This window comes from Aulonocara sp. 'chitande type north' Nkhata Bay, linkage group LG6 (genome assembly GCF_057382095.1).
Source record: "Aulonocara sp. 'chitande type north' Nkhata Bay isolate Kocher_YH1m ecotype deep benthic linkage group LG6, A_spYH_male_GT1.1, whole genome shotgun sequence".
In the NCBI taxonomy this organism is placed as follows: Eukaryota; Metazoa; Chordata; class Actinopteri; order Cichliformes; family Cichlidae; genus Aulonocara; species Aulonocara sp. 'chitande type north' Nkhata Bay.
In genome coordinates this window covers 19,702,477-19,715,544 of record NC_141349.1, presented here as the reverse complement: position 1 = coordinate 19,715,544, position 13,068 = coordinate 19,702,477, and the positions used below count along the sequence as shown (strand labels likewise).

Here is a 13,068-nt window from a genome sequence, read left to right as displayed (position 1 = left end):
GGTCTATTAAAGTGGTTCAAATAATGAATTGCAAAGCAGAGGGGGGAAAAAGAGTGAGTGCTTTCCAGCACATCACATTCAAAGACTTTTTTTTTGTGGTCATTTATTAGTGAATTGCCTGCCTTAGCTTAGGTGAAAATTAATTCAACAATTTTAGTCAAGCAACTCAACTGCCAAAGTATACTGGGACTGATTCTTAAATCACCATAACAATTGAGCAATTGGAGTAATAATGTTTGCCCATCCTCGGAGGCTTCAATTACTATGCTGTATTTATTTTGTGTGATTGGAATATGCTGAGCTCTTTCAAGATGAATTTGCTGGAAATGAGTTTTAATGCAGCAAGCCTCTGTGACCCCACAACGAATCTAAATTCCATTTAATCGAGAGGGGAGCCCTGGGAGTTGCCGCATGAGACAAATATATGCTCATCTTCAGAAGACTCTTACTCATCGTGATAATTATTTCAACGCTTCAATTAATTTGACAACGTTATTTGCATGTGCCACGGCTTCGCACACCTGTTTGCGACTCGATCTAGGAGAAATGAAGGGAAGATAAAGGCCGTCGAGTTGTGATAAAAGTCCTTAACCTGCTGCGTAGGGATGCTTATCGCTCGTGTGAATCTATAGAACCGCGATAAGCACACGATATTAAATCAGACTTGAGTATTATGCCTCTAATTTGAAATTTTGAAATGGGAATAAACCCTTCAGTTTTAATTCAATTATGTATAATTCAAAGTGCATTTGTCAAGGTGCCATTCACAAGAAATAGGTACCTGCTGCTTGTGGATATTTATGTAAAATGCTATTTGCATGCAAAACGTCTAGTTTGAATAATGATGCAGATGTATTTTAGGCACTCTGTCTGGTAAATGTTTCAGATCAAACACTGTTAAGAGGATCACAAATTCAATTTAAGAAGAAAAATTGCATTACTTGCAAAATAAGAGAAGAATTCACATGAATCTTAGGGGCAACAAACTGCCTACTTGGACACAGAGCAGACAGCATGTTTGAAATCATAACACAGCGATCTCTCATGTAGAGAGTATCAAAGAGCTGCTGCCTCTAATTTAAAATGTAAGTGCAGTCAGTGTACAAATGAGGGACTAACGTTCCTAAAAAGAGACCTCTGTTCCCCTGCTAGCAATCTAGGTTTCTGAGGTGGAGCGGAGGTTCTGGCTTCACAACAAGCTAAATAATTAACCATTCATAAAACAGAAATAAATGGAATAAAAATGTGGTTCACTCTCTTTGTACTAAACCACAGAAGTCAGAGTTTTAAATTTGCTTGCACTTCTAGAGACAGAAATAGGCACACCTTACAATTTTTTCTGCGAGCTTGTTTGTTTACAGTAGAAAGGATTCTTCACGCTGGATGTTACGGCATGATGTCAAAACCAAGGCAAACACCAATGAATGTCCTTCCTATATTAGGTTGGAAAAATCTGCTCAAAGCTGAGATGGTAAAATCTTGACATACACCACTGTGGAAAAGTACGTTGCTTTTTCCCACAAGGAGCAAGACTTTACTGTCATTTTTGAAGGATTCATTAAGCCACTTAACCCTGACCTATGAATCACTCAAGCATAAAAAGGCTCCTAACTCAAGGTATGAATCAGTGTGGTTGGCCACACATAAGGACAGTTTAACAAAGAACCAATTTTGTATCGTTACATTCTTTGTTATTGTCACAAAAGCGCATATTTTTTTCCTGTTCTTAAGAAAGAGGACAAAGCAAAGGCTCCACAGAAGAGCTGAGAGATGCATCTGGCCTGTCAGCCCATCCATCCACTGCTTACCAAAGCCTCACCAGAAATGAGCTCAGGTGAAGGGTACCAACTGAAGCCATTCTTAAGGAAGGAAAACTGGGAGAAAAATGTGTTTTAGTGTTGTAGTTTTAACAGGGACTAACAAAACAGAGATACTTAGGTCTTCACTCAAGTCCCAAGCCCAAGTAGATAAAATATCACAAATATAAATATTTATTTACGCAGTTTTTAAACCAGAAATGACCATTTAATCATTACTATGACCTTATTCATATTAACACCACACTAAGTAACTGGGACAATTTAGTGCTGCTCACAGATCCATTTATAAATTATTCTACTAAATATATGGTTCATTTACAGAATTTAGTCCCAGTTTAAAAGGGATGATCCACTCTCATATCACTGCATTGAAGTTTTCTTGCTTCACAAAGTGTTCCCAACAAGCCTGAAAGCTATGATCAATCAAAACACTTGAGTGATCTAGTGTTGGTCTGCACTGATCATTTAAAATCTGAAGAATTTACCTTTTATTTTGTACTCGTGGTTACAGAAACAGCCTTCCCTGGAACTCGAGATGTGCTCTGTCTTCCTTTGATGTGTTTTCATTTACCTTTCATTTCTTTTGCTTTTCGGTAAATATTTTAGGATCTTAGCCGTTGATTAGTTCACTGTCAGATTCTGAGTCCTTGTCAGCTGTTTTGATGAAGCTGTTTTTGAATACTTCTTTGTTTCTGTGTCATAAATATTTTGCACAACCAGGTCCACTGTATTTAAAATATGCTGCACGGTTAGCTAGGGCCCACATTCCCTTTCTGGCGTGTTAGATGTACTGTTCGAATGTGCAAAGCCTCTGGGGGTAAAAACAGAAACAAATGGTATTTTTACAAACACACTGCAGCCCTGAGCTTTTTTTTTTTTTTTTTTAACATTGCCAGAAAGAGCAGTATGTGAGAACACAAATGTCTAAATCATTTAGATCAGACATAAAACTCTCTTTTTACCCTGCTTTAGGTCTTGAAGCCCATGAGTGAATAGCACAGAGAATTTACAGTAAGCTTGTGTGTGCCATGAGTCCTGCCTCCTACATCTAAACCTAAAACTAACTGATTCAGGAATAAGAAGACATCTGTCCCAGACCATCAACTGCTCTGTGCATTGTTCAACACTCAGGGCACAGAACTGGCAACCTGGTAGGTTTTAGCAACGTAACTACATGGTGTGTCCATGTCTCCCTATGCTCCTTTTTCTCTTCAGTTCTTCCTTCCCACTCTCACCAAGTGCTTCCTCATAGGACATTGCCAGATTGTTCTGGATTCTCTTCTTGTGTCTTGAGATGACTCCTCTTGTGTATTAGTGCTATTTCTTGAGTTGAGCCTATCAAACCTGAAGGTTGTTATTGTGATGTCATCATGTTGCCTGACAAAAACCTACCAAATGGCTAAATAGATCTGGTTGTAGCCTTTATGCCCTTACAATAGCTTTCAATTTCACAGCAATGAGTTCAACACAAAACTGTTATTATGCATGTTATATTATTACAAAAAACCCCCAAACTTTTGTTTTCACAATGTTAGCGAAATATTTCAAAAGAAATTTCTCGCACAACAGACACTTTACTAGTAGAGCAGACTGAGAGACTAATATCTTGTACTATCCTGCACAAGTTGTGACATCAACGGGTCCTCATCAAACAACTTAGGCAAGGCAAGGCAAGGCAAGGCAAGGCAAGTTTATTTGTATAGCACAATTCAACAACAAGGTGATTCAAAGTGCTTTACAGAGACATTAGAAACAAGAACAAATAAAAAGCATGATTTAAAATTGATTAAAACAAGCAAATAAACTAACTAACTAATTAACAAACAAACAACAAACAACAGTATATAAAATCAAAACAGATAAAATCAGAACAGTAGATAAAATCAGTAGTTAAATGTAAGTTTTGAAATTTAAGCTTAAAGTGTGGATTTGGTGCTTTATTCAAATGCAGCTGAGAACAGGTGAGTCTTCAACCTGGATTTAAATAAACTGAGTGTTTCAGCTGATCTGAGGCTTTCTGGGAGTTTGTTCCAGATATAAGGAGCATAAAAGCTGAATGCAGCTTCTCCGTGTCTGGTTCTGACTCTGGGAACTGATAAAAGACCGGATCCAGATGACCTGAGGGATCTGGATGGTTCATACTGGGTCAGGAGGTCATTGATGTATTTTGGTCCTAAACCATTCAGAGCTTTATAGGCCAGCATCAGAACTTTAAAGTCTATCCTCTGACGGACAGGCAGCCAGTGTAAGGACCTCAGAGCTGGACTGATGTGGTCCACTTTTTTGGTCTTAGTGAGGACTCAAGCAGCAGAGTTCTGAATGAGCTGTAGTTGTCTGACTGATTTTTTAGGTAGACCTGTAAAGATGCTGTTACAGTAATCAAGCCTACTAAAGATGAATGCATGGACTAGTTTTTCCAGGTCCTGTTGAGACATCAGATCTTTTATCCTTGATATATTCTTGAGGTGATAGTAAGCTGACTTTGTTATTGTCTTAATGTGTTTTTCTAAGTTTAGGTCTGCATCCATCACTACACCCAAATTTCTCGCCTGGTTTGTGGTTTTTAGATGTATAGATTGAAGTTCTCTGGTGACCTGTAATCGTTTTTCTTTGGCGCCAAAGACTATTACCTCAGTTTTGTTTTTGTTTAGCTGGAGAAAATTGTGGCACAACCAGTCATTGATTTCCTCAATGCATTTACCAAGAGCCTGTACAGGGCCTGGGTCTCCTGGTGACATTGTGATATATATTTGTGTGTCATCTGCATAGCTGTGATAGTTTATTTTGTTGTTGTTTATAATCTGTGCCAGTGGGAGCATGTAGATGTTAAACAGAAGGGGTCCCAAAGGCCTTAAACTTAAAGGCCGGACGACTGCTTGTTTACTATCCTCGGTGTGGTTAAAAATATGTTTTCCTGAAATTCAATAAGCATTTTAAACAAAACTATTACAACCTGTCACTTCTTTCGAGAGCTTAAAAATAATTTGTTGAAACAAATATTGGAAATAAAACACGTCATGTAATATGTCATTAAATACTGCCATTATGGGTTTGACAGGTACAGATTAGATAGGTGTACTGTACATGGGGCGCACAATCAGGCCATTTAAAAATGGACATGGTACTGTGTCAGCTGTCAGCTGTATTTTCTAATTTTCCACCACGGCAGACAATTTACATTTAAATTGTTTTTCTTTCACAGCGCAAGGCCCCAACATAATGTTCGAGTATCAAATGGACATTTAGACATCAAAGCAAGCAGTACAAATGTTTTGTTTGACTTTGTTTGCTTTATGTGGTTTGAATTGTATGTGCGCCCAGTTTTGTGTCTCTACATCTTTACATATTTTTACACATTACCTGATGACAATCAGACTGCCAGCAACAAAAAAATTATGATGCATCAATGTGTATTTGCTGTTAAAACACAGTAGAAGGTATCAAGTAACACTTGAGAGTGTATGTGTGTTAAAATGTTAACTTTTACTATTGTGACCCCTGTAACAGAAACTTCACATCCCTGGATCATATATATCATCCATCATCTCATCTGTAGCGTGGCTTTGATCAAAGGATAGAAACAACAAAGTCAAGATGCTTGTCAGATATAATCAATCCTGAATGTCAAAAAATGTTATTACCAGTTTAGGAAACATGATTTGAGCCACAATGAATTATCTGTGGCTCAGATAATTCTGAGCCACAGAAGCCACCATTTCCCCAGATTGAATGGTGAAAGTTCACCATTCAATGCTTTCTCTCTGCTGTGCTTCTGTTGTCCTTTCTATCCTTACTTGTGTGTCAGAATTTATTGCAGATATGCCACTGATCCTCACTGACATCTGCATTAATGGAAATGTCAGCATGTGTGTGTTTAACAAGAGTTACTGTAAGTTTGGATGTATGTTAGCAAAAAGGGATGATTGCCATTGACTTTTATTGCGTTTCCATGGCGGGAAAGAGGCAACAAACGTCATCTAATATGTGTGCGAACGAGCCAAAACAGTGGTATGTCTCCATTTTCATTGCTTCCCCTTGAAATAAAATGACCCTTGAATTACGGCGTTAACAGGACTTACCGAGGCTGAACTCCACCTGAGGCAGCTTGGGTGTTAGAATAACACCTGCAAGACAGAGACAGCAAAAAGACAGAGTGGAGTTGAGATAAAAACAGAGCGAGAGGGAGATAAAGATAAGGAAGAGGGGAACATTAGAACAATGAAAAAGGAGGAAACAGACGTAAAACATTAATGGCTGCAGTTTAATTTTGTGGAAGTTTAAAAGGTGTAGAGCTCCAACCATTGTTTTTCAATGACTTTTCATGAATTTCAGTCTTTGATTTGCCATCTTATTAAATTAATCATATCAATGTTAGATAATAGGGAAATATGCTCATTACAATTTCAAAGAGCATAAGTGCAAAACAAGCCGACTACTTTTAATCTAAAATAATCTGAATCAAAAACCTGTGAACCCTCACATATTTACTAAAAGCAAGGCATAAATATTTAGCTTAGTTTCCTGGTTATTTATCAAAATTGTTGAGTCAGTTGTAGTCACTTTGCACAGATGCAATATAATTACGCTAAGGGGGTTGAACTCCTGGCAACAAACTATTTTAATCAGAAATAAAAGGCTTTATAGAGAGTTTGAACATGGTAGGAGCACAACAGGCTCCCCAAATGCCACACTGATTAATGTAACTGTTCATCTAGATTATGCAAACAACTCAGCGATCGTTGAGAACGTCAGAACTAGAGTTTCTGGGTATCCATTGTCCTTGAGGCTTTACGCCAATAACGATGACTGACTGCTTCAGTCATCTGTCACTAAAGCTTTCTCTCATTCATCACTTTCCCAGTTTGACATGACCATTCAAAAACCAAACCGATGAAACGCCTGTAAGATGGTGCAACAAGTCTAGAGGGGGACTAAACTGCTAAATTCCTCCTCTTGGGGTGCTTGGACACAATTGGCCTCTCTAAGGCTCATCAACTCCACTAATGGGCCGTGGATACTCGATGTTCACTGATGTATGTATCGCCTCTGTTCTTTAATACAGCCTGAACTCTCTTAAGCAGCTTTATTGTAATCTCTATAAGTACAGTAGTCTTCACGAATCGTTCTCCAGGCTTCTTGAAGGACATTCAGAACTCTTCTTTGGATGTTGGCTGCCTTTTGTTCTGTTCTCTGTCAAGATGATCCCACATTGTTAGGATCCAGGCTCTGATCCGTGAATGATCATGTTCCCTTGTGTGTTTTTATATCCAGATATCCCTTTTTAAGGGGTTTGTAGTGTGTTTGGGATCATTGCCATGCTGAAAAATGAAGCCATTGCCAGCCAGCCCCTTTCTTGATAGTATTTCTTAATGGATCAAAATCTGATCAAGATAAAAGTCTTTTCTGTGTTCGTATACTTCCATCAACCTTGACAAGATCTCCAAGACCACTAGGTGAAATGCAGGGCCAAACCATGTGAGCCTCCACCATGTTTTGCTCACTGTTTTACCTCTCTCTGATCTCCATCAAAAATACTGCCAGTACTTTGAACCAAAGTCGGATCCATCCATCTCTCCGTGCAAGACCTGTTGCCACTGATTTTCAGTCCAATTCTCGTGTAATTTGGCAAACCTCAGCCTTTTCTCCCTGTTTTCCTTCCTTAAGAATTGCTTCTTGGCAGCCACCCTTCATCAGAAATGACCCTTCAGCGAACAGCAGATGGACCAGCATCTCTCAGTCAAGTCTTTGCTATTTCTTAAGCACGTGACCTTTAGATTCAAACAAACAAGCCAAAAAGAAAGAAAAAACAAACATTGCTCAAAACTGGTTTCTTGAAAGCAAATTATAAAGAAACAAGTTCTGGCGCAAGACTATTGCATCGTACTGTATGTATGGTTGTTTGTTGGGACTGTTGATTAAAAAGCATGTCCAATAAAGGCTCAAATATTCTCTTAGTAACAGTGCAGGTTTACTGTAATATTTCTTCTTGCGTTTGTTTCTGGAGATAAATCTAAAAAATGCCCCAGCTCACAGAGATGCAGTGAATTATGTCAAATGTTGATGAATCGTTTAAATGCTGTTTTTTAATCTTTGAACCATATTCTTTGAAATGAATGAGTCCAAAGATGGAAAATTATGGAAATCATAAGCATTATCTGGCACCGTGTTGAGAGTCATTTGCCTACTGAGGCCAAGACAGCTTCAAGCACAGTAACTTGATAAAAAAAAAAAAAAAAGATTACCAGCAATTTGAAGTGCATTTCTAAATTCAATAAATATGCTAACAAACTTGTAAATAAACCTTCAGTTTGCTAGCATTTATGCTCAGTGAAATAAACTGAGCTCTGTCAGATGTAATACATGTCAGAAAAGGCTGTAGAAGCTTACGCAAACCCGGTCCAATATCTGTTACAACTGCAGTAAATATCTAATTAATCAAGTGGACAAGTATTTGTAGCACACGGGGCAAGGAAACACACACCACCAACACAGGTCAATTATGCTTGTAAATAAACTTTCATCATCTGGTTCTCACATTACTTTCTCATCTTCATCATCCCATTCCTCAGGGGTCATGTCTCCTCATGTTGTCACCATTAAGACTTCCTTATGAGTGCTGATGGAACTTTAATAAGCCAGGATGACATGCTGCGTAGCTGAAATAGAAAGCCCTTTAGCTAGGTAGGCTGACACTGTGCCAGCTGTTGGGTCCAGTCTCCGGTGTAGCATTATCATAAGGGACTGACACATGGACAGCCCAGCTACTTTGTAGGACTTATCTTGAGTGGTAAGAAGCAGTGGAAAATGCTTGTCGTTGCAGAAATAATTAAAGATAAGGAGCAAAGCTGAGTCTAGGTCTGATAGAGGTTCAGGATACAGATCATGAGACACATGTGGCAAAGCAAGTAAAAGTGTTTGATAATGAAGCAGGAGGAAGACTGGAATTCAGAGCTGTCAGAATTTTAAAGCATGGCTTATAGGCAGAGTGTCGAGTATTTTTAGAAGGATCATGCCAAATGCTTTGATTTTATGACAGGCAACACATGTTAAGTTGCATTTTCCTTTTTTTGTTTTTTCAGTATAAAGTCTGAATAAATAACGTGTAAAACTATGTTTTAGTGCAGCTCTGAAAGCTTTCACATGGTCACATCACCCCAATATCCACATGATCTAAGATATAACGGACAAATTATGCAACCTGAGGACACAACTCCTGTTATGTACACGGTGACCTCATTCTCGTCCCGCAGCACTAAACATGCCGCATGTCATTACCCTCTGGGGGAGAATCAGCCTGACCAAAACAAATACACAAACAAGGTCTAATCGCAATAATTAGCCATTACATGGAGAGAGATAAGCCACCTGCACTGCCCATATCTATTGTAACTCCTGCAGCATACATGGCTCACGACTCTAAGTTGCAGATACATACGTGGGGGAAAGTGGCACAGGTGTGGTATTTATAATCGATATCCGCTGGCATTATGAATATGGTAATAAGCTCAGCAAGGCAGCAGGCAGGCAGCACATGCAGATGTAACTCCCAGAGGGGCCCAAAGCAAATGAGGTGTGCCCGCCCGCTATACTGCAGTTTCATCTGGCTCTAGAAATAACAGCACAGCCCCACTGTACCTCCAATCTATCAGCCCCCCTGTCTGTGGAAGGTATCAGTAGGGAAAAAGGCACGCTGAAGGCAGAGGAGAGGGTAATTTATAAGGATGTGAGCAGACTAGGTGAATCCTCAGGAATGACAAAGTTAATTAATGTTCAGGGACTTAAATGGTCCGTCTTACAGATGATCATTTAACTCGCTTCCCTTCTCATTGCCCTGCTTTCTCGCATGCTGCATTGTATGATAACCGCTAACACGCAAGGGGGACAAGGGTGAATGTGGGAAATAGTTGGTGGTTTTGGTGGGTGGGGGTGGGGGATTCAGATGATTCTGCTGTTTATTTCTAAGTCTGCAAAAGATGGAAGTAGAAAATATCACCAGACACCGCTCCAATTCCCAAGTATGGTTTCAACGAAGAAAATCAAACAATTTTTCCGAAGAGAGTTTTGATAAACTGCCCTGCAGAGGCTATAGTACACATTCACAGTCACTTCTGCTTATCCTCTTCATGAATAGATATTACATATAAAAGCCCACGCCTATGAATAAATCCTGTTCATATTTTTGAATATTATCTTCTTTTGAATTTTGAGGTTAGATTAATAATTCACTTATGTGGCTGGCTCAGCATGGGCTTTGATATTTCAGGGATATAACTCTCTCAACAAATGATTCCAACCCAACAAGCAGCTCTGCTCACCCTTCCTACACGTTCACCCACACTAATTGCAATGTTTCCTTCTCCTAACTCCTTTTTGTCCGACCTCGCGTTTCTCTGTCCTGTAGTTTAAATTGCCTAAACAGAACCTGCACATCCACTGCGATGATTCAGTCACCAGCCAGGCTTACATACCTGTAACTCAATTGATGTTTGCACAGACAGGCATCCCATTAGGACAAGTGGTGCTGAATGGGAGAGTGAGTTATCGTCACATTACTGCTTTGGGAGATTGAGGAGGGGGGGGACAGATGGTTTTGTTGCCAGCGTTTAATGAAGTGTTGTGAATCAGTTGGATGCGCTGAGGAGGTCTTGACTGTCAAGCTGATAAGAGACGTAGTCTGGGGGGGTTAACAAGAGTGGGACCTTTCGCTCCGCGACAGCTTGGTCACGGCACGCGTCTCGCAAAGACAGTTCAATCAATTAAATGTTGCGGCTTTCATTACCGATACTGTTTCCTGTATGCAAATTCTGTTATGAATAGTTAATAGCTAAAATAACATAATTTCACCCTTTGTGATTGGGAGTTTGTAAAACGCCAATTCAGCCCCACCTTAATTAGCACCGAGCAGCACCCAGTTTGGTTTCGCTTTTATCTGCTGTCAAGAAAGAGGAGATAAACTGTGTCACCTTGCGACTGATAATGCACGGTTGTCAACCTGCTGTTCGGCCCAAACACTGTAATTATGTGCTTCGCTCTTGTCTTCCAGGATGCCCAGGGGAAACAAAGCAAAGGTAGAGTGAGGCGTTACACTCCTGCATCTGTCAGATGCCATCTATAAAATTGTGCAGAGGATTTTATGGTAGGTGCCTATCTTGGGTTTGCCATCAGGTCATAGCTATTGAGAGTGTGGCCCTGTGTGTGTCTCTGCATAACTGTGCAACGTCAGAGCATGCCTGCATATGTCCGTGTGAATGGGCAATCGGACACATAAGATGCTTCACCAGTGTGTCAGTGTAGGTTTAAAGCAAAGAAGGCAAGGCGTCGTGAACTGCGCTTTCATCCTTCTTTGTACAGTTCCATCTGCTTATTCCCATTGGGACGATGATGGTTCTTAGCTTGCATGCCAATGCAAATGCTTAGCAGCAACCGCATGCAGTGTCTGTCCTTTTAGTAAGCAAAGGTATTAAATGTGGAGAGGAGGCTTTGTGGCATCACTGATATGGATAATCTCTTCAGCATTCTCCTGTAGTGATGGGCACTAAGACATCTAGTTTGCCTCTGCCAGTGCATATTAGTGACAGCACATTCAGCCTACATGGAATATGACTGCAGTAAAAATGCAAATTCACACACACATACACGTGCATGCATGAACACCAGTGCACAGAGACAGAGACACGACACGCAAGCAAACATGTGACGTTTTACCCCCCGACTCCCACCAAGAAAACATGTGAACAAACAGCTTTTCAAACTTTCTCTCTGCAGAGTCACTCAATCAAAATTCCATTTTGCTCAAAACTAGATAAGGCAGACTTTTGTATTATTTACTACACACATGCATTCTGAAGCTCAAAAGAACTGAGAAACATTTTTGAGATTTCAATTCAACCACACAACAAGAATACTTAAATGGAAACCTGCAGCAAGGCAGGCAGTTTTTAAAAAGTCTACAGTTTTAAATTGTGGAGACACGACTGACAGGCCCGAAGATCAATCGTGGCTTAACAACATTTTAAATATCTGACAACAAAAGACATCACTTGATAGCACTTAGTGTCATTTCTATCTACCAATAATGATCTTTCATAACAAGTGCATCTATATATCATCAGGTATTGAGTTGTAATTATTCTGCATAGGAGTCAGTTACTTGTCTACTGAAGACTGGGGTTTTAAAAATCTCTCACACTTTTGCTGGTACCTCCACCCTAGCTCTCTCCCTGAAACACACAAACACACACACACACACACACACACACACACACACACACACACACACACACACACACACACACACACACACACACACGCACACAGACTTTCATTCTTTGTGTGTGGCAGCACGAGAACAAACACTTGCACAGGGAAAATACTCAAAAGCAAGACATCATCTAGAGAAGCATTTGCAGTAACAGTAGAGAAAACCAATGCTTAGAACTGACGAGCAGTTATGGAGTTAGACTGTAGAACAAGAAAGGACAGAGGAAAGAGGAGACAGATTCAAACAGTCACAAAACACAGTGGAGTCAGCTCACCAGCAGCGCTCAGTCCTTCAGGACTCGCACTCAGCTCCTTCATGTCAACCATGCAGTGTCCCAGGTGCTGCGTGCCGTCCTCCATCTGTCCAGCTTGCCCCACAGTTCTCCCTCGTGCTCCTCCACCTCTTCTCCCACCTCCTCCACGAAACACCACAGTCCAGTCCAGTTCCCCGGCTCACACGCAGCCTTTCAAGCAGAGAAGCTATCACAAAGATAGCAATCCTCTCACCCCGCTTTCTTGCTGCCTCACGGTGCGCTCTCTGTCAGCATTAAGGATGCCTCATGGAAACTAATACGGAAGAGAGGGACCGGCGACGGACCTGGAGCAGCAGCGGGAGGGAGGAGGAGAGGGAGGGGGAAGAGAGGGGAGCAGGAGAGAAAAAGACAGGGGAAGGGAGGAGTGATGAGGGAGTGAGATTCCAAATGAAAGAGAAAGCAGGACAGAATTGATGTTATGTGCAATACAAAGCTCTATCCATCAATCTTGGGCTGTCAGTCGGGGACCTAGACCCGACTGCACAGAGCACCGCAGCCAGAAAGACACGGCTCTGTCCTCCTCCTCTCTCTCTCCCTCCCTCCTTTTCTCTTCTCACTGCGCAGCCACTGCTGCAACCAGACATGGCAGCAGGGTCCCTTTGATTTCTGATGTCCGTCTCACTCCCCTTCTCCAACCTGCCCTCACCTCTACATCACTCTTTTCCTTTTCTCAG

The 13,068-nt window shown here is 40.7% G+C and overlaps 1 protein-coding gene across 2 annotated transcripts in view; it reads right to left on the bottom strand.

The window, feature by feature from the left end:
• inpp4b (inositol polyphosphate-4-phosphatase type II B) overlaps positions 1-12,860 on the bottom strand; it is a 173,676-nt gene extending 160,816 nt beyond the window's left edge. For both annotated transcript variants that reach the window (XM_086295440.1, XM_086295439.1), the window contains exons 1-2: positions 12,356-12,860; positions 5,900-5,944 (exon numbers count right to left, since the gene is read on the bottom strand). In XM_086295440.1, the coding sequence (XP_086151566.1) occupies positions 5,900-5,944; positions 12,356-12,440 (130 nt within the window). In that variant the 5' untranslated portion in view covers positions 12,441-12,860. The remainder of the gene's footprint in view (positions 1-5,899; positions 5,945-12,355) is intronic.
• Between the last annotated feature and the right edge of the window lie 208 nt (positions 12,861-13,068).